A 21,402-nucleotide genomic window follows, 5' to 3' on the forward strand; every position below is an offset into this window, starting at 1 on the left:
GGTTAAGCGGCTGCCTTCGGCTCAGGTCATGATCCCAGAGTCCTGGGATCGAGCCCCACGTCGGGCTCCCTGCTCCTTGGAGAGCCTGCTTTTCCCTCTCCCTCTGCCTGCCTCTCTGCCTACTTGTGCTCTCTCTCTCTCTGTCAAATAAATAAATAAAATCTTTAAAAACAACAACAACAACAAAAAAAACTCAAAGCCTCTCATCCTAGAAACTACCACTATTACCACTGGGCTGAGGATTCTTCCACATCTATTTTAGTGTATTTCCATCCAATCACACCCCCCCCAGATGTATAATTTCCTATTATTTTTTGAAATAACATACAGATTGGATCATACTGGTTTTTTCTTTTCCCTAAAGATTTTATTTTTAAGTAATCTCTACACCCATTGTGGGACTTGAACTTATAACTTATAACCCTGGGATCAAGATTCACACACTCCACTGACTGAGCCAGACAGGCGGCCCTGGATCATAGTAAATGTTTTATGGGTTGCTTGCTTCCAGTTAGCATGATTTTTTTTTCCAGTTACATGATTTTTTTTACATTAGTACCATAAATCTACTGGTACTTTTAACAACTGCAATATTCCACAGAGCAGATGATCACAATTTACTTAACATTGTTCTTATTAATAGACATTGTTTCTTTTTTACTACAAAACCAAAGCTTTGAAACAGATCTTTGGGCACATATACAAGTTGCTATAGGATACATGAGTTCTAAGAACTGAAATTACTAGTTAAGGAGGAAGTACAATTAAAACTGTGTTAGATACTAGAAATCCAAAAAAGCCCTACCATTTTAGAATCTTCCTGGCAAAATGCGGAATGCTCATTTATTCATGCTCTCAAAACACTGGATATTAGCAGACTTTTTATTTTTTGCAAACCTGATCAGTGAAAAGTAGAATTTATTATTGTATTTTGCATTTCTCTTATTGAGGGTAAGCATTTTTCATTTGATTACTGGTCTTTTGTGTATTTTATCCTTATAAATGGCCTGTTCTTAGTTTTTCCCTATGTTTTTTCTTATGCATTAACAAATATACATATGGTTCTTTATACATTATGGACATTAATCTCTTCCCCTTTTAAAAAATATTATTTTACTACCAATCTGTGTTTCCCTTTTGCTTTGACATATAGAAAGCTTTAATTTTTATGTAAGCAAATGTGCTAATTGTTTCTTTTATGGCTTCCAAACTTTATGTTTTATTTAGAAAGGCCTTTCACCAGCCTGAAAAAATAAAAATATTTTCCTATTTTTCTTCTAATACTTCATAGTTTTGATTTTCAAGTTAAGATTCTTTAGTCTTGCTGGAATTTATTTACACTGTGAGGAAGGGAATCTAATTTAATTATTTCTCCAATAAAAAGCTGATTGTCTTGCTGCCACTTATTAAGTATAAATAGGCTCCCTACTTCCCCCACACCTAATATGAAATAGCTTTTAAAAATAATATAATAGACTTCTGCTTTCCGACAAGATGAAATACAGGGGTCAGATTCACCCTCCCACCTGAACGTCCAAATGGACAAAGTATATAAGACAATGGTTTACAAGAACTGGGTATCATGCAATGAAAGATAGTGATCTCTGAGGGATGAGAAACGAATGAAGTGAGCCCTACAACTGCCCCAGCTTGTTGCCTGGAGAGTTTCTAGAATGTGGCACAGGAAGGGGGAACACGGGCAGAGTGTGGACCCAAGTTGAGGACATGAACTGAGAATCTGGAAAGACTAAGTAGCTAGAGTGCACAGGGCAGAGTTTGGGAGAGGACAGAGCTGCACACAGAGAGATCACTGGTGAGTTGTGAAGGGCTCCCTTCCAGAACTCAGCTGGGTACAGATCAGCATGTGCATGTGAGGAAATCAGCCCTGGCTGAGGGCAGAACTGTTTGAAAGGATTAGAAGAAATTAGAAATAGGCATGGAATAGTGCCTATTCTCACCAGACAGGCTCAGGATTCATGGGGCACTGGGTATAGAGTACATGGAGTAATGGGGAATAATTAGTCCTAGACTGAGCTCTGCTCCAGTCACACCAACTAATCTTAAAAGCAAGACCTAAAAAGATCAAACTGTTCTCAAGTAACTTAACTGTGTTCTAAACAAAGCTCAAAAATATTTATAAGAATACAAAAACGACCAGCTCCCAACAAGAAAATTCACAATGTTTGGCTGTCCAAAAAAAAAAAAAAAAAAATCAGACACTCAAAGAAGCAGGAAATATAATACATAATGAGGGGTTAAATCAATCTGTTGAAACTGCTCCAGACTGTCAAAGATGATAGAATCAGTAGATAGCACATTAAAACAGTTTCTATAACCATGTGCCATATATAAAAAATACAGAGAGCCATGGAAGATACAAAAAAAGACTCAAATTAAACTTCTAGCGTGAAAACTACCATGTAGGAGATGAAAAATCCACTGACGGAATTAATGGCAAGTTAGACAATGCTAAAGAAAGGCTTAGTTACCTTGAAGAAATGATCTAAAATGAAACACAGAGGGGGAAAAAAAAAATCACAAAAATTAAAAGAGCATCAGTGGGCTGTGGAATCACCTCAAGCAGACTGATAGGTAACTGGAGTCCCCAAAGGAGAAGAGAAAGGGGGAGGCAGAAAATATATGTGGAGAAACAATAGTTGAAAAATTTCTAAACTTGATTAGAACCCCAGATCCAAGAAGCTCAATGAACCCCAAGCACAAGAAATGTGGAAAAAAAAAAAAAAATTACACCAAGGCATATCATAATCAAATTGCTCAAAGCCAGTGATAATGAGAAAATCTTAAAAGTAGTTAAAGGAAAAAAAAACCATGTTACACACAGAGGAACAAAGATAAGGATGACATTATATTTCTCATTGGAAACAATGTAAGTAAAGACAGTGGAGCAACATCTTTAAAGTACTGAACGAAAAAACTGTCAAGCTACAGTTCTATAGTCTGCAAAATTACCTCTCAAAAATAAAGGTGAAGGTGCAAAAAAGTTCAATGGAAAAGAATGAAGTTACATCTCCCTCTTCCTTAGGCTGTACATAAAAATTAACTCAAAAAGACCCAAAGGTGAGAGTTAACACTATAAAACTCTTAGAAGAAAACAGGAGTAAATCTTTGTGACCTTGGGGGCATCTGGCTGGCTACTCTCGATCTGAGGGTTGTGAGTTCAAGCCCCACACTGGGCACAGAGATTACTTAAAAAAAAAAAAAAAAATTCTTTGTGACCTTGGATTTCTTAGTTACAGTACCAAAAGCACATGCCACAAAAGAAAAAAGAGATAAACTATTGTACACTAAAAAGAAAGATTTCTGGGCTACAAATGATACCATAAAGAAAATGAAAAGACAACCCATCGAATGGGAGAAAATATTTGCAAATCATATATAGCATAAAGGACTGGTACATAGGATATATAAAGAACTTGTACAACTCAATAATAAAAAGACCCAATTAAAAAACACACAAAGGATTTGAACAGACATTTCTCCAAAGAAGATGTACAAATGGCCAATAAACACATGAAAAAATGCTCAACTTCATTTGTCATTAGGGAAATGCAAATCAAACCACAATGAGATACCATTTCACATATTTTTTATTACACCACTTTATCTCCTTTGCTGACTTATTAGCTATAACTCTCTATTGTGTTATTTTATTGGTTGCTTTATTTTATTTTTTAAAGTAAGCTTTATGCCCAATGTGGGGCTTGAACTCATGACCCTGAGATCAAGTTGCAATGCTCTACCAACTGAGCCAGTCAGGCACCCTTATTGGTTGCTTTTAAAGTTGAACTTGTACACAGTCTACCTTAAAATGGTGTCATACCACTTCATATAAAGTTTAAGAACCTAATAATAGTGTACTTCTGTTTCTTACTTTCCTTTTTGTATGTTACTGTTTCAATGCACTTTACTTTTTCATGTTATAAATTCCACAATACATCATTATTTTTGTTTATATAACATATTATACTAATAGAACAGCAGAGAAAAATTAATGAAACTAAAAGTAGTTCTCTGAGGAGATTGATAAACTTGATAAACCTCCAGCCAGATGGATTAGGAAAAAAAAGAGAAGACACAAATTACCAACATCAGGAATGAGTTGACATCACTACAGATTCTACAGATATTAAAAGGATAATAAAGAGATATTACAAACAACTTAATGCTCATAAATTTATTACTTTAGATGAAATGGGCAAACTCCTCAAAAAACATAAAGTAACAAAGCTCACCTAAGAAAAAACAGATTATGTGAATAGTCTATTAACAAAATTGAAACTAAAACAAAGAAACTCCAGGCATCACTGGTGAATTCTACCAAGCAGTTAAGGAAGGGACCATACCAATTCCACACAAACTCTTTCATTCAAGACTGAAGAGGTGGAAATACTTTCCAGTTCATTCTATGAGGCCAACATTATTCTCTTATCAAACCTAAAAAAAGATATTACAAGAAAACAACAGCCCATGTCTCTTATGAATGTAGGTGCAAACATTCTAAGCAAAACTTAACAAATCAAATGCAACATTACAGTAAAAGGATAATATTGCCTGACCAAGTGAGCTTATTCCTAAGAATATAGGGGTGGTTTAACATCAATAAATATAATTCAACATGTTAATAAACTGAAAAAGAAAAACCCGTAGGATCATTTCAATGGATGCAATAAGGCATTTGACAAAATCTAACACTGATTCTTGATAAAGCCTCTCAGCAAACTAGGATTAGAAGAATAATTCCTCCTTCTGATAAAAAACATCAAGAAAAACATGCATGTACACTTGTAGCATTTCTATTCAATACTGTATTGGAGGTATTAGCTAGTATAATAGTATTAGCTAGTATAATAAGGCAAGAAAAAGAAATAAAAGGCATCCAGATTGGCAATTGTCTTTGTTATAGGTAACATAATTGTCTACCTAGAAAATTATATGGAATCTGCAAAAACAAAACAAAACAAAAAACCCCCCCCAAACCCCCACTAGAGTAAGTAGAACTTAAAAAACTACTAAGAAACTACTAGAATAAGTAGAACTACTAGCATGAGTTTAATAAAGTTGCAGGATAGAAAATGAATATACAAAATCAATTGTATTATATATTAGCAAAAAACAATCAGAAATTGAAGTAACAGCATCAATAACAGTATCAACAGACAGCATCAAAATATAAGAAAAACTTAGATATAAATCAGACAAAAGATGAGGAAATCCTGCACAATGAAAACTACAAAATATTACTGAGAGAAGTTAAAGAAGACCTAAATAAATACTGAGCTATACCCCCATTAATGTGTTGGGAGACTCAGTATTTTTACTATGTCAATGTTCTCTAAACTGATCTAGAGATTCAATATAATCCTAATCAAATACCTGGCAGGATGTTTGTTTTGTTTTATTTTGGTAGAAACTGACAAATTGGTTTATATGGAAATGCAAAGGATCTAGAATAGCCAAAATGACTTTGAAAAAGAAGAACAAGGTTGGGGACTAACAATACTCAATTTCAAGAATTATTATAAAGCAGGGCACCTGGGTGGCTCAGTTGTTAAGCGTCTGCCTTCGGCTCAGGTCATGATCACAAGGTCCTGGGATTGAGCCCCACATCCCCCAGAGAGAGGGAACACAAGCAGGGGGAGAGGGAGAGGGAGAAGCAGGCTTCCCGCTGAGCAGGGAGCCCGATGTAGGGCTCGATCCCAGGACCGTGGGATCACGACCTGAGCCGAAGGCAGACGCTTAATGACTGAGCCACCCAGGAGTCCCAATAAATAAAATCTTTAAAAAAAGAATTATTATAAAGCTCCAGTAAATCAAAGTAGCATGCTATCAGTGTAAAAGTAGGTAAGTAGATCAGTGGAACAGAGTAAATGGTCTAGAAATAAACCCATGGATAGCTGATTTTTGATAAAGGTGCAAAGGAATGAAATGGAGAAAGGACAGACTTTCCAACAAGTAGTGTTGGAACGATTAGATATTTATATGCAAAAAAACCCCTATCTTGGAATCATACCTTGCACCATTTACAATAATTAACTTAAAGTGAATAATGATGCTTAAGACTGAACAGTATAAAACTGCTAGGAGAAAATCTGTATGATTCGAACCATAGGGAAATATTTTTTAGACACAACACCTAAAGCACAGTCTATGAAAATATAAATTGATAAAATGGACTTCATCAAATTAAAAACTTCTGTTCTTTAAAAGACGCTGTTAAGAGAATGAAAAAACAAGCAATAGAGTGGGAGAAAAAATTTGCAAAGCATGTATCTGATAAAGGACTATTATCTAGAATATATAAAGAATTCTCCTGTCTGAAAAGTAGAAAAATCCAATTAGAAAACAGGTAAAAGATTTTGAAAGACACTTCACCAAAGAAGATACATGGATACAAACATGTGAAAAGGTGTTCCATATCATTAGCCATTAGGGAAATGCGAGGACACCACCACATACCTACTAAAATGGCTAAAATTAAAAGACTGACTATGTTAAGTGTGGGCAAGGATGTGGAGGAACTTGAACCACTGCTGGTGCGAATGTACAACGGCACAACCACTTTGGAAGACAGCTTGGCAGTTTCTTCAAAAGTTAAACATACATGATGGGTAGAGGGTTTCAGTTCTGAGAGAGGAAAAGAATTTTAGAGGATAGATAGTAGTGACGGTTGCAAACAATGTAAATGTACTTGATGCCATTGAACTGTATACTTAAAAATAGTTAAGATGATAAATTTTATGTTATGTGTATTTTACCAGAATTAAAAAAAAAGTTAAACATATATTTATCATGTGATTCAGCCATTCTACTCCCAGGTATTTATTCCAAGAAGAAAAAGTCCAGGGGTGCCTGGGTGGTTCAGTCTGTTAAGCGTCTGCCTCTTGATTTCGGCTCAGGTCATGATCTCAGGGTCGTGAGATCGAGCCCCACATCAGGCTCAGTGTGGAGTCTGCTTGTCCCTCCCCCCAACCCCCACCGCTCACATGCTCTTTTTCTTTCAAATAAAAATCTTAAAGAAAACATTCTTACGAAGATGTTCACAACAATTTTTCCCCCTTACCTCTATAATAATTTTATTTGTCATAGACCGAAATTAGAAGAAACCCAAATGGCCATCAATAGGTGAATGGTTAAACTAAAAGGAGTGAACTACTGCTACACAAATCAACATGATTAACCTTAAAATAATTACGCTGAGTGGAAAAAGTCAGACCAAAAAAAGTACATTCTATTTATGATTCCATTTATATAAAACTCTTAACAAGGTAAATTAATCTACAGTGACAGAAAGCAGGTAAGTAGTGCTGAAAGAGGGGGGCACCTGGGTGGCTCAGTTGGTTAAACGTCTGCCTTTGGCTCAAGTCATGATCCCAGGGTCCTGGCATCGAGCCCCGCATCGGGCTCCCTGCTCAGCGGGGACTCTGCTTCTCCCTCTGCCCCTCCTCTCGGCTCATGCTCGCTCTCTCTAAATAAATAAATAAATAAATAACAAAATCTTAAAAAAAAAAAAAAAGTAGTGCTGAAGGAGGGATTGGGGGAAGAAGCGGGAAGAAGGGGTTACAAAGGGCATGAGGAAACTTTTTGGGGTGATGGATGTGTTTACTATCTTGACTGCTGTAATGGTTTCACAGGTACAATCATATGTTAAAACTAATCAAATTGTGCACTTTAAATATATACAATTTACTGTAGGTCAATTATACTTCAATAAAGCTGCCTAAAAAAATAAAGGTTATTTTAATTTTGACACATTGAGAGAAATAAGTATTCAGTTCCTCAAACAGATCTCCACATGTCATTAGCATATGGTTAAATCCTTCTGTAGTTAATTCTTAATTTACTTTACTGTACTTCACTGTATTTCACTGTATATTATATTTTATTATTATGTACTGTGTTTTATTGTATATTATTATATTTTATTTACTATAGCTTTTTTTTTTAAGATTTCATTCATTTTTTTGACAGAGAGAGAGCACAAACAGGGGGAGTGGCAGGCAGAGGGAGAGGGAGAAGCAGGTTCCCCACTGAGTAAGGAGCCTGATGTGGGGCTCGATCCCAGGACCCTGGGGATCACGACCTGAGCTCAAGGCAGACGCTTAACCGACTGAGCCACCTAAGCACCCCTATAGCCTTACATTTAAAGGGAAAAGGACAAAAATATCTCCCTTGTCAAGTAAAAAATTTTATGGGCTATAATTCCTTATATTTTATTTGAAAGACCACCAAATGATACCTAACACTTCCAAGTAGGGTAGGTTTCCAAGTATAAACAACCCAGTCAATGGTGAATTCATTCTGTTCTTGGTATGAGGCTTTTTCCTTATACTAAGAATTAAGATTTTTTTTTCCCACAAAACTCCAAAACACAAATGGTGAATTAGGACTATTCTAAAAGCTGTTCCCTTTTCCACAGAAAGTAGTGTAAGTAACATAATGATAGAGATTTTGTCTTCATATTTAGAATTTTATCTTACCCATCAATTTGTTGACATTTTGTTTCTGTAGGTGGCCAATGAAGTGCCATTTGATCTCAGGACATGAAGACAGAATCTGAAGAGAAAAAGGTAACCATGTTTGACTTAGAATTTATGAAGGCCTTGCTGGCTCAAATACCTTACACACTCCCTTCTGTCTTTTCATGTCTATGCAACAAACCACTATCACCATCTTCAGCCAGGCAGGCTCCTAAGGATACTTATAGAAAAACCTAAGGCTTCTACTCTGTTTCTCTTCCTTGTTCCCATCAGCTCCCTCTATCTTTTACATATCATCCATGAAAAATGAACTGATTATGGAGCACCTGGCTGGTTCAGTCGGTAGAGCACATGATTCTTGATCAGGGTGGTGAGTTCAAGCCACACACTGGGTGTGGAGCCTACTTAAAAAAAAAAAAAAAAAAAAAAAGGATGAACTGATTAAAGCTTTCAAATCTCAAAAGGACCCAGGATTATAGCAAGCTCCTAAATCACCACATCCAAAAAGATGCAAAGGAGAAAACTATAGTCCTAGTGTTAATAAAGAAAGAAAATCTAGCTGAGAAGTATTTGGAGCTCAAGGTGAATGTAGACATTTCTACCACCAGTTGACCCTCCTGTAAAACTCAACCACCAAAATGGGTCTTTCAACTGAAGGGCCAAGATTAGATACAAACTGAAGGATTGAGGTATCCACTTACTTTAGGATTTGAAGCTTTTTCTAGCAGTTCTTGAACCTAAAGGATAAAAACAGAATGAGTCAGAAGCCTGGCAATCACGACTCTTCCAAAGGCAGACTGGAAAAGGACTCTTACGTAGTTCTCCCCGAAAGTACGCTGGCCATGACTGTAGGCTTCAATCACCATGTCTGCAGGTTTGGTTTTGCTGACAGCTACTAGCCGGGGCTGGATGGCTGGGAGATCCTGCCAAGAGGGAAAGAGCCAAATGAGTGAATGTTTAGGAATATTATCCCAATAAGTTCTGTAAGATGGATCCCATAGAATCAATCGGCATAGGTCTTAACTTGACATCGGGTAAGCTCCATTATTCCAATACTGGAGGGAGACCAGCATCAAATAATGTTGATCCAATGTCTTTCAAATGTAGTGCATCCAAATCTAGATTGTTAGCTACTTTAACATCTAGTCTCTCTCAGAAGAACTGGGAAGGTAAGTAAAAGCAGTATTTCCTCAAAATGTGGTCTTTGACCAAGTGCATCAACATCATCTGGGTACCACTCCAGACCTACTGAATCTGAATCTCTGGAGCTGGAGTCTGAGAATCTGCTATTTAAACAAACTCTCCAGATGATGCTCTTGTCTACCAAGGTTGGAGGTTTAAGAATCACTTCATTAAGGGACGGCATTACCCTCTGACTAGAAGGGATGCCACTGCTGGCTTCTTAAACTCCAAGTTAAGTTTTGGAAACTCATTCTGGGCCTGGTATATTCATTAACATTGCCCCCCACTTTCCAAAGTGGCCTGTGTGGGGTAGCTTTGTAATTTACTGTGCAATCTATCAAGAACCAGTAGCAGAACAGAGGTAGGGACACCAAAAACTCTGGACTCAGGATTAGGCCCATATGACCCCCCTGTTACGGCCATCACATAAAAAGCAGAGCTTCCCTGCATTCTACTGCAACCAAATCTATACAGAGGCAACAAGAGATCCATCTATCCTCATATATCTCAGTTTTCATATACTCCATCACCCTCTGCAATTTTTACAGAATCACTGTATTTTCTTTTTTTTCAAAGATCTCTTTTATTGTCTGTGTGTAAAACCAAGCAGAGACTCATTTTTCTGAGGGCAGCAATGATACACTCAGTGATTCAGTAGAAATGAATGAGGGACACGTCATGTCAGGCACAGCGGATCCTCCATTCATGTGAATTACTTTGCTGCTTAGAAAGACCCATAACTGAACAGGCTTAAAACAGGCATAACCTCATGTCTCTGAACATGACATGGAAGAAACCGTGAATGCTTTTTTCTAATATGATTGTGATGGCTAATTTTAGAGACTCACTGTATTTTCAAAGGCCCTGAAGACTCAGATCTATTAGCAAGAAGTTTCCTCTTCCTTCTGAGGGATGCATTACCAGCCTTTTATGAGACTATGTCATAGCTCCTATGGTTATTATGATGAATTGATAATTTCTAGAGAGAAAAGTGAACAGGCAGCCCATCTGCCTGAGAAGTTATGCTGCGAGAACCTCCCGGAGTGACATTTATTAGGGAGAATCACTGAGAATCATAGAACATCAATGCCAGCAGTGAGCTTAAAGCAATCAGAGCTTATTCCATTGCCTATGGCAGATGAGGAAACTCAGGGCCAGAGTAGTTAAGTGACTTAGTTTAAGGTAACATCTATTTAGTAGCCAAGAAAAGACTATACTAATCTAGGTCTTCTGTCTCCAGGACAGCATTCTGAATTCTGACACCATAAATGCTTGATCAGAGAAACTTTGACCTTTCTGTTCAGTTGTGTCTCATTCCACACCATTCAGCTTAAACTTACAAGGAGGGAAGCAAATATCGACCCTTGATCTAATTAAATTCCAAAAAGAGACAGAATATAAGGGGGAAAAAAGTCTCCCTTTAAACTGCTTGGGATTGGATGTCAGCTCCCTCCTGCCCCAAACGTCCCAGTAGAGTCGGGCCAATCCACCTTCTCTTTCACCTACGAGTGGTGATCTCAGGAGACCTGGCCTCTTTTGGGTGCTCCTGTAGTAGACGTCTTGCAGCGTCTGGGCACAGGACTGGCGCTCTCCCGTCCGCTAAGGCTTTCGACCCCTACACAAGGCGGGGTGGGCAATGGCCGCGATGTCGGGGGAATGGTCATTTTCTCGGGTGGTGGACACCTTCTGCTCCAACTGAACCAACCTCCAGAAAACCTGGCAGACTCGTCCCGAGGTCACGGAGGAAACCCTTCGCTAGCCTTGTGGGCGCTCTGCAACCCGCGCCGACGCCAAGGCGGCAGGACGGCTCGCCGCCGGGAGACCCCCTCTGCGTCACCATGACGACCCATTCCCACGCAGGTGTCCCCTCCTCAAAGCAGCGGCCCACCGTCCCCACGCTGTCTCCTTCCTCACCCGCGGCCGCCGTGCCACCGCCTGCTGCACGCGCTCGTTCACTGCCCGCAGTGCGAACCCGACTCCCAGCTCCGCCGACATGCTGCCTGCTCTCCACATCCCCAGGGACCAACGCCGAGCCCAGACCCCTCGCACCCCCAGGCTGAGACCACTTTCCGGTCCCGCCCAGCTCGCGTCTCGTGTGGCCCAATCGCCGCTCACCACCGAATCGTCTCATCCAATCGACACTGGGGCGGGGGCGGGCGGGGGCGGGCGGCCCCGCCCCGCCGCGGCGGCCATCTTGGGGAGGGCGCCCGGGGCCTTGCTGGGGACATGCTGGCCGGCCTCTGGACGGGGCGCTGGGCTGTGGAGGCCGCCTCTGGAGTGGTTCCGGTGCCCCCCGCCCCCGCCCTGGCGAGCCTTCCACGTCCAGCTGCCTGAGCCGCCGCCCCCGACCTTGTGGGAGCTTTCTGACGAAAAAAAAAAAAAAAAGAGGGCCTGTTCCTGGGTCCTTGTCCTTTTCCAAATGCCCCACAGATCTGCCCGTCCATGGCGTTCAAAGAGCTGCGTGGGGACCAGGACCTGAAGCTGCTGGAGCGGGAGACATGGCTTTTAGTGTCTCAGATGAGTCTTGTGAGGAACCGTTCAGAGATATAAAAGAAAACTGTTTCTAAAGAACACGACCTGATTCAAATGTACGGTTATTCTTGTCATCCTTGAAACCAGTGCTGTCCAATCGAAATATGCGATCCACACAAGGAATTAAAGAATTTCCAATTGGCGCATAAAAAGTAAAACATTTTAATGAATACATTTAACCCAGTATCTCCAAAGTAAAGTTTCACTATGCAACCAATAGGAAAACGTAATGAGATTTTTTTTTTTCTTAATTTGGCAGAGAAAGAGCACAAGTAGGCAGAGAGGCAGGCAGAGGAGAAGCAGGCTTCCCGCTGAGCAGGGAGCCTGATGCGGGACTCGATCCCAGGACCCTGGGATCATGACCTGAGCCGAGCGCAGACGCTTAACCGACTGAGCCACCCAGGCGCCCCTGAGATTTTTTTTTTTAAGATTTTATTTTTAAGTAATCTCTACACCCAAGCGCGGCTTGAATTCAACAACCCAAAGATCAAATATCGCATGCTCTACCCATTGAGTCAGCCAGGCGCCACGAGATTTTCTGTTTTATTGTGCTTAACTTACAAAACTCGCTGTGTAGTTTTGATTTACAGCATGCCTCAATTCGGGCTATCCATATTTCAGGAGGTTAGTAGCCACAGGCAGCTTTAGACGTCTAGCATGACCTCGGCACACATTCAGTCCAATTCTTGAGCGTCCTATGTGTCCAGCTCTGGGCCACATGAGGGTCATAAACATAAGGAGGAGCCAAACAATAAATTTTACTAATACAGTAAAATACAAGGTTTGATAGTCAGATGGTGAAATAGTAGGTGCTGTGGGTAGGTAGAAAGAGATCAATTGTGTTAAGGAAAGCGCTTTTGTACCGTTTAAAGATTCTCAAGCATTTCAACTTAATGAAGTGGGATGCTATTATGTTGGAGAAAAGGCTAAAGTTTGTTCCTCAGGTTGTCTTGGGGCCACTTGGCTTACTTCGAATCTTCAGGAAATAAAGGGCAATATTCTTTCTTCTCTCACCATCTTCCCAGACCCCAAGAATGATGAAATTTCATATGTTGTGCTCTGGGAAAATCACTTTTGAACAGAACCTAGGGTGCTTGCCATCAAGGACTACTTTTTGGGAAGTTTCTCTTTACCAGGTACAGGTAACTGGGTTATCTGTAAATTAGGGTTGCCAAAGACATTAGTAGTAATTGTCTTGAAATAAAATGGCTCTGGACTTGATAATTTTTACTCCTGACAAAATGATAACAACAAATGATTAGAACAGGCTTTCATGGTGTGAATAATTTGCTGTAGAGATAGCGAGTTGAAAGGTAGCAGTCAGTGGTGGGAGGTAGCAGTCAGTGGTGGGAGGAACAAAGGGGATCACAGCGACCAGGACCGCGGTAAAGAGATGTAATAGAGAAGGATTGGGTGAACATGACATAATAAAGTGATAGGCTACTTCGAACACATTTATTTTCTTTTTTAGAGAAAGAGAGCACACAAGCAGAGAGGGGCAAAGGGAGAGAGAGAATCTTAAGCAGGCTCCATGCCCAGCACACAGCCTGACTCAGGGCTCCGTCCCACAACCCTCAGATCATGACCTGAGCCAAAATCAAGAGTCGGATGCTTAACTGAGCTGCACAGGTGCCCCTGGAAAACATTTTAAAAACCATAAATACCTCATCAGATCTAAAGGATGTACACAGAATCCAGGGGATAGGTTACTATGACAACTAGCAAGAGTCTTCATTTAATATATTTCATTTAATAGGTCAGATGTCTTCTTTGAATTTTTTTTTAAATATTTTTTTATTTATTCATTCAAGACACAGAGATAGAGAGAGAACATGAGCAGGGGGAGAAGCAGAGGGAGGGGGAGAAGCAGGCTCCCCGCTGAGCAGGGAGCCCGATGCGGGGCTCGATTCCAGGACCCAGGGATCATGACCTGAGCCGAAGGCAGATGCTTAACCATCTGAGCCACCCAGGCGCCCCTCTTTGAATTTTAAGGCCAACCTCCCCCACTCCCATTCCCCATATTGATGCCAAAAAGGCATCAGAAGAGTGACTTAAGATTTCAAGTTAATAAGGACAGTGGTGCCAAGATTGGGTAGTGGTGGCATAGGACTGCCACACATTGAATCTTGGTTTCCTCACTAAACTGTGATCTTGGATAAGTTACTGAAGTTCTCAATTTTTTATTTAGGAGTCAGTATCTCCTTCCGAGGTGCAGTGGGGATCAAGATAACATGTGTAAGACACTTAGCAGAGTGCTCCCCCACAGCAAGTGCAAATGTTCAATAAATGTTAGTTTCTCCACCCTGCTTATCTATTCAGTCAACATATATAGGGGCATTTCTCTGTAATGATAACTTGGGGGTAGACCAGGATGAGTAAGACAGGCTTTACTGTGGATTCTTTTTTTTTTTTTTTTTAAAGATTTTATTTGTTTATTTGAGAGAGAGAGACTGAGAGAGAGAGCACATGAGAGGAGGGAGGGTCGGGAGGGTCAGAGGGAGAAGCAGACTCCCTGCCGAGCAGGGAGCCCGATGCGGGACTCGATCCAGGGACTCCAGGATCATGCCTGAGCCGAAGGCAGTCGCTTAACCAACTGAGCCACCCAGGCGCCCTGTGGATTCATTTCTAAGATGCTTTTCACCTCTAACATTCTATAACCTTATGAAAATCGAAGTAAAGATCAAGGTGACCCCAGTCTCATCATTTCACATTTTCCAATGTCTACTTCTCAGCTATGCTTTTTGAATGAATTTTAGTCCACTTTTTTTCCTTATTTTCTTTTTTAGTTTCTTCTCTTCCACTTCCTCAGACATCAACCATCTAATTTAACACTTCATTCTTCCCTAATCCTTAAAAAATGGAGGTCCACAATCACGTCATCACCCGTAACTGTCTTCAAATTGCTCCAACAGTTTACAAGGACAACGAGGAAGTGAGAAAGATTAAAAAGCCAAATACCCAGAGGAACAGATTTTATAAATAATTTTATAAAAATGTAGTATACTTATTCACCATAAATGCCATCAAGCATTTAAAACATTCACCTCTCTCGTCTGAGGCCCTTAATTATGAGAAAAACATTCATGGATTTTAAAACGGTTTCCTTCTGGGCTTACTGTGATTCTTTTGGGGGATAAAAAAAGATAAAATAATAGAAAATTACAGTTGCCTGGTTACTTGGCTCTAAAGAGAAATGGAGAAATAATGCCCATGTCCCAGTTTAAATGAATTGAGGTGGAGAAGCCACTGCAACAATCCCTCAGCACCCATATGGTCACATTTGGCTTTTGAAATGTGAATATAGATTCTAGAACCACAGACCTGGGGAGGACCTTTAGAGATCATTTGATCTTTTATATAGAATGACATTTAAACCATCCCAAACAGCATAGACTCTCCCCAATTTCTGAAGACCATCGGAGAAGAAAATGTTATTTATATTAATCCCTGGATTTATTTTCTATTTGCACGCAACTACTTCTTCTGATTTCAAATTTTAGCCAATCTTAAGTGAAATCTTCTAAAATATTCTGCAAGCTAACTTCCTCTTCATTGGTCTCAAAGGAGCTAGAGAATACCTAGCCAACCCTTATGCAACTTTTATAAAGTGAAATCGTTAAATTTCCTTTCTGCCTTTTATGGGGTCAACCCATGGGCTTTATTTTTAATTTTTTTGTAAGAGTTTGAGAGAGAGAGCGAGAGCAAGAGCGCACACGAGCAGGGGGCTGGGGAGCAGAGGGAGAGGGAGAAGCAGAATCTCTGCTAAGCAGGGAGCTGGGCCCAATAGGGGCTCGATCCCAGGACTTGATCCCAATCCCGATCCCAGGACTCCGGGATCATGACCTGAGCCGAAGGCAGACACTTAACCAACTGAGCCACCCAGGCACCCCTGGCTTTATTTTTTTACTTTTTAAATTTTGGTTTTAACATTTTGCTTTGCTAGCCTCCTCTTAAAAGTCATTTTTTCCAAACTGGAGCCCTGAACTGGGAATTCCTCTCAAGAGGGCCAAACCCGCTTATTTTGTACATATGACATTTCTGCAGATGTACGTATTCTCAATACCGTTTGCTGCATTCCAATATTGTTCCCTTTTTCCTCTCTGTGCTATGATCTTATTCTGTCACATTTCTTTGATTTTCCACTTAGTGGTACCCACTTAATAGGTGTGTGCTTTCTAGCCTGTTTTCCGAGATGACTGAAAACGTTATACACGGCAGGCCCAGTGCTAACCCCTTCACATGCAGGATTTCATTTACACCACTCAAACCATTTTATAGATGAAGAAACTGAAGTTCAGAGAGGTTAAAGAATTTATTTAAGACTGTATATATAGGAAGTGGTGGAGCAGGGATCTGAATCATGGCAGTCTAACCGCAGGGACTACGTTCTTAACTTACCTATTCAATTGTAAGTTCATGTTATTTGTGTAGGGGATCTCAGACCAATAGAGAAAGTTTGAGAGCACCGTTAAAAAACCCGAGGAAGCCTGGGCTTGGGTTGCCACGTTTGGCAAATAAAAATACAGGATATTCTGTTAAATGTGCGTGTCATATAAATAACAAATAATTTTTTAGTATGTCTCCTGCAGTATTTTAGACATACTTATACTAAAAGTTATTAGTTGTTTAAACGAAATTCAAATTGAAACAAGCATTGTGTATTTTATTTGGCAGCTTTAGGCTGGGCAGCTTTCCAGAGTAGAGACTGGGACTTTCTCACTGAATTGATATCAAAATGAGTTTTGAGTCAACTGAAAGTATCTCTACCTTTTGGGCCAGAATTGCAGCAGTGAATGGATCTTTAAAATGATCAATTTCCATAGCACCTACCAAGAATCATGCCATGTTTACAAATTATTTGTTTCTACACTGATAATGGGGATAGTCATCTGAATATATTTTTAGGGTGATCTTGCACTCCACTCACTAGGGAGGGACGTTTTATTTCTTTATATCACCTATCCTAATATTAGCTATTGCTAAATTTCACTTTAAAAAAAATACAAAGAAGAATGATTGTATTTAGCAAGACTGAAAATAAAACTGAGATATAAATTCACATCTTTAGTGTGGTCTAAAACAATTTCTCCAGCTATCAACCCCAGGTGATTACTCCAGCATATTATTTATAGAGTGATTAATATAACAAGAATCATTTCTTGTTTACAAAGGGGGTCATTAAACTGTTGGGGCTCTTTGAAAGTAGAATTAGTTTTGACTATTCAATCACCAGCTTACACAAAAGCAGAAATAAAAAGAAATGGAAATCCAAACACAAACTGATTGGCTATTATTTCTTTTCTAAGGAAGCAATAGAAACAGTGGCTCGAACCCTACTGAGTAGAACTAATGAAGTAGCCCGTTAAGTTGAGACACACAGCAGTCACTAGCCAATACACAGGTTTATTCTCAACTGAGGACTGAGGTTTACCTTCAATCAAACTTAAATTGATAAGTCAGTAAAGACGACGATCTTACTTTCACTACTTACTCTGTAAATGGCAAAGTCATCAGTGCAGAAAGATACATAGACCCATAGAAATCACAACAGATCATTTAGAAAACAACTTTTTTTTGATCAATATATTGCCAAAATTCTTTCAATTATCTTTTTTTCCTCCTTCAAGTTAATATGACCACAGATCCCTTCAAATTTATTTTATATTAGTGTTATAAAAATTATTAAACTTCGGCTTCCTTGCAAATATTGTCCTTATATTTAAAAAAGTGATTAAAAACAGTACTGAATATGAACCACTTCTGTAAAGTTTAATGAGAAACATTCAACCAAGGTGACTTTTCCTTGGAAAAATCCTACAAAAAACTGAATTTTATAAACGGTTACTTATTTTGATAGAAGTTCCATTTACAAATAGCAGCCATGACTTTACTGCCTACAAAAGTGTAGGCTGTCACATTTTACACATTTAAAATTCAAATGTTTTAAGATAAGATTTTCTAGTGAGTGTTGAAGACACAGAGTCACACAGATTGGTTAGTGGTCCCATGCTGAGGAAACTGCTGACTTCCATGATTTTACTCTTCAGGCAGGTGCAGACAACCACTGAATTTAAACTGAGGGGCACTATGACATTGATATTTTTTGTTCAAAGAGGAAGCAACATTAGCATTGAGGGAGGCAGGGGCAGCAGGATTTTACTTTATTGAGGCTCTTTTGTGGTTAAAGCGTATCTAGTGCAAGGGACAAGCTGTCACAGGATGTTAGTATTGGGCTTTCAAGTGAGGAACCTGAGCAAACGTGCTATTCAGAGGTGAAGATATTCTTGCTTTTTATTCTATTGAAGTAGTGTTTTCTGAGGCCTAGTCAGCAAATCTCAGAGTAGAGGGAGCAGACAAGTATGTAAATTGGGGAAGCTGGAGGTCATGTGTCATGTTGCTCCTAACAAGTGATTAATGGCACTGAAATGGGAGGAGGGTAAGTATATCTTAATAATGGATACCCTATGTTGGCCTTGGGAGACTGTCTTTTGCAAGCACTTCTGAGCACATTAAAATCCATCATTCCCACGAACGGTTGGCTGCTTGCACAAAGTGTGACCAGGACCAGTGGTTTGAGAATTCTAAGTCCCAGAAATTAGAACAGGGAAGGGCAACATTTGAATTAAGAGGAGTTAACATGTTGTTTCTACCTAAGCGCGCTGAATGCTCCCCAAACTCTCAAGACAAGCCTGGTGCTACTTGGGAGCAAGCTGGCCCAAATTCTGGGCCATTCAATAAAGCAGAAGTCTGGGCATGGGACCAAAAATGAGGTGGGGATCTGTGCCAGGAAGTATCATTCATAGTATCACTGAGGGAAAAGGGGTACAGTGGTAGTTTCTTTGGTGGTGGTGGTGGGGAGGGCAGCTAAGAACAAAGCAGATCCTAAGCCAGAGTTTGTCATGGAGAATACCGACATGCCTGCAAGTTAGATGGAGATAAGCTAACAATTTGGTACACAACTCATGGCCTACATAAGCTGGATACCACCCCCCCCACTCCAATTTCAGGATATAAGAAAATCTTTCATGTTTGTTCTCCTCCATCCCAAATCTCCCAGAATGACACAAAATTTTCCTAATTAGAAATGGAAAAAAAAAAACCAACCCAAAAAACCCAAACCCAAAACATTTGAACATTTTGATGCAGCCCTTCCAACCCAGGGACCTGGGCACGAACTCTTGACATGGACCCCACAGCTGTCTCCGGAGATGGAGCATTCAGTCTGACCCCCGTGTGGCTGTCGGCGCCCTAGATTTCAAAACATGTGCTACTTAGTGGGCTCCCTTTTTATCACTGTCAGACTGCCAGCACAAGCTATAAGCTTAAGACTAGGAGATACTTCAGGTGACCTCAGCGCCTGGAAGAGCTCTTCAACACAGAACCTCCACAGTGAGAACATACGTTGTTTGCCAAGCAGGTACCATGGTGGCTGAGAGACGGAATGATCCCCCTTCAGCAGCTAGTAAAACACTAGGGTTGTTTGTTCTTATCTTCCTAATGCTGAGTGGTATCAACGAACAGATTTGAGAGAGGAAAAAAAAAAAAAAAACCAAATCACAGAACAGGTGAAAAGTTTTAAAAAGAATTGTGGGGTGGTGCCCAAACCCTGACTCTGGAATTTAGTCAGAAACCAATTCTCTTTAAGCCCTGGGGCAAAGAGGGTAGGAGAGAAGAGCTTGCAAAACCTAGCACCAGTCCTTCCTTGTGAGGGCTCGAGAAAGTGTGCCTCTAAAATGACTCACATATGCCGACAAAAATACCAGCAAAGCCAAACGTTCTCTGCAGCTGTTCCCCCGCAGCTCTGCGGGCAGACTCACAAGCACACAGTTGCTCAGTTGCTGAGCCTCACCCACAGGCATCTCCCGCCTTGGAGGCAGAGGGGAGAAAATTGAACCGCATTTTCCCAAATCGGGGAAAGCAAATCACCTGGAGGCAACACCCTCTATTTCTCCCACTCTGTAATGATTGAATCCCTACTTAAGCCAGCTTCAAAGGGCTAAAATTAGTGTCTGGAGGTCAAAGGTCAAACCCATGGTTTGCCCATCTTAACAGAAGTCATCTAAACTGCTTACCTGAATAAGACCCCAAATCAGCAATCCCTGCCCTCCCTTCCCAGGAAGGGGAATAGATTTAAATCCATTTCTTCTTTTTTCACCACATAATGTGTAAGAGAGTCAAAGCAGGTAGTGTGGGAGGGAGGAGCATCCCGGTTCATCATTCAAAAATAAAGATCTCTCCTAAGTGTCATCCGAGGTTGTATACAAAAAACTTTCAATTCTCCTCAGGGTCTACGTCCAAGGGCTCATCATCGAAACTCAGCTTGTCAGCTAGCCCCTCGAACTGCTTGCCCAGATTGCCTGCAGAGTCCACGAACATGTTCGGGATGTCTTTGCCAAAGTAAATCTTGCTGTTGGAAGCAATGGCTTTGTACTTCATCAGCTGCAGATACTCAGGCGTCAGCTTCAGCTGTAAGAAACAAACGAGAGCAGACTAGGTGGAGCCAGGGTCGAGAAGACTCTGGGTGGCATCCTTCACTTTTCACAAGGAGACGGTCTCTGTCAAAGCAGTGTGCCCTCTCGACTCTTCCTGGCCTCACTGTTCTATTAGTGACAGGGTACTAATGGATGTGCGAGGTCAGAGCTGCAAGTTTTAGGAGTTTCCGTGTTTCACACAGCGATTAAACTTCTGCCGAGGCTCGGCTAAGGGGAAGGGCAGCACCTGTCCCCCATGGCACAGCGGCCACCCCTTCTGGCCAGGAGGGTCTTGGGTGGTGGTGGCCATCCGACACCGGGAACTCTCAAACATTAGCCCAAAGCCAGATATACCTTCTCTTCCCCAGGCGGCTCTGGGCTTTACCTTGTTGGCTTCGGCGAGCTTCATAGCGGTGTAGCACTCTGCATCAGCCTTTGCCTTCTCCCGGGCCAGAAATGCAGCATCTGGGGGCAAGAAGGCAGTGAACGCGGTGCCAAAGCCACCAGAACACTGGGCCCTGGACCCCTTCCCCCACCGCCTCTGCGACCTCGGGGAGACTGCTCTTTCTCCGCTGTGCTTTGGTTTCCTCTTCTGCAAAATGTGGAAGGAGGCATTTCCCCTATTTCACAAATCATGGTGAAAATGAACCATGACAAAGAGGTACTCGGGCGGCATCTCCCTGTGGTGGGGACTAACAAGGAGCACGTCGGCGGCTGTG

At 40.8% G+C, this 21,402-nt stretch overlaps 2 protein-coding genes and 1 long non-coding RNA gene across 7 annotated transcripts in view; 1 reads left to right on the forward strand and 2 right to left on the reverse strand.

Annotated features, from left to right (window-relative positions):
• PLPBP (pyridoxal phosphate binding protein) overlaps nucleotides 1-11,757 on the reverse strand; it is an 18,081-nt gene extending 6,324 nt beyond the window's left edge. For both annotated transcript variants that reach the window (XM_035004055.1, XM_035004054.1), the window contains exons 1-4: nucleotides 11,595-11,757; nucleotides 9,314-9,421; nucleotides 9,200-9,235; nucleotides 8,499-8,574 (exon numbers count right to left, since the gene is read on the reverse strand). In XM_035004055.1, the coding sequence (XP_034859946.1) occupies nucleotides 8,499-8,574; nucleotides 9,200-9,235; nucleotides 9,314-9,421; nucleotides 11,595-11,693 (319 nt within the window). In that variant the 5' untranslated portion in view covers nucleotides 11,694-11,757. The remainder of the gene's footprint in view (nucleotides 1-8,498; nucleotides 8,575-9,199; nucleotides 9,236-9,313; nucleotides 9,422-11,594) is intronic.
• Nucleotides 1-21,402, forward strand: part of LOC118009974 — a 25,892-nt gene that overhangs the window by 1,678 nt on the left and 2,812 nt on the right. Inside the window, exon 2 of the long non-coding RNA XR_004679064.1 lies at nucleotides 8,530-8,588. This is a non-coding gene — a long non-coding RNA (uncharacterized LOC118009974). The remainder of the gene's footprint in view (nucleotides 1-8,529; nucleotides 8,589-21,402) is intronic.
• The window catches only part of ERLIN2 (ER lipid raft associated 2), a 17,697-nt gene continuing 13,890 nt past the window's right edge, over nucleotides 17,596-21,402 (reverse strand). For all 4 annotated transcript variants that reach the window (XM_035004052.1, XM_035004051.1, XM_035004050.1 and 1 more), the window contains exons 11-12: nucleotides 21,069-21,148; nucleotides 17,596-20,678 (exon numbers count right to left, since the gene is read on the reverse strand). In XM_035004052.1, the coding sequence (XP_034859943.1) occupies nucleotides 20,484-20,678; nucleotides 21,069-21,148 (275 nt within the window). In that variant the 3' untranslated portion in view covers nucleotides 17,596-20,483. The remainder of the gene's footprint in view (nucleotides 20,679-21,068; nucleotides 21,149-21,402) is intronic.

The sequence above is a fragment of the Mirounga leonina genome, unplaced genomic scaffold (genome assembly GCF_011800145.1).
Source record: "Mirounga leonina isolate KUSES-001 unplaced genomic scaffold, KU_Mleo_1.0 Mir_128, whole genome shotgun sequence".
Lineage (NCBI taxonomy): Eukaryota > Metazoa > Chordata > Mammalia > Carnivora > Phocidae > Mirounga > Mirounga leonina.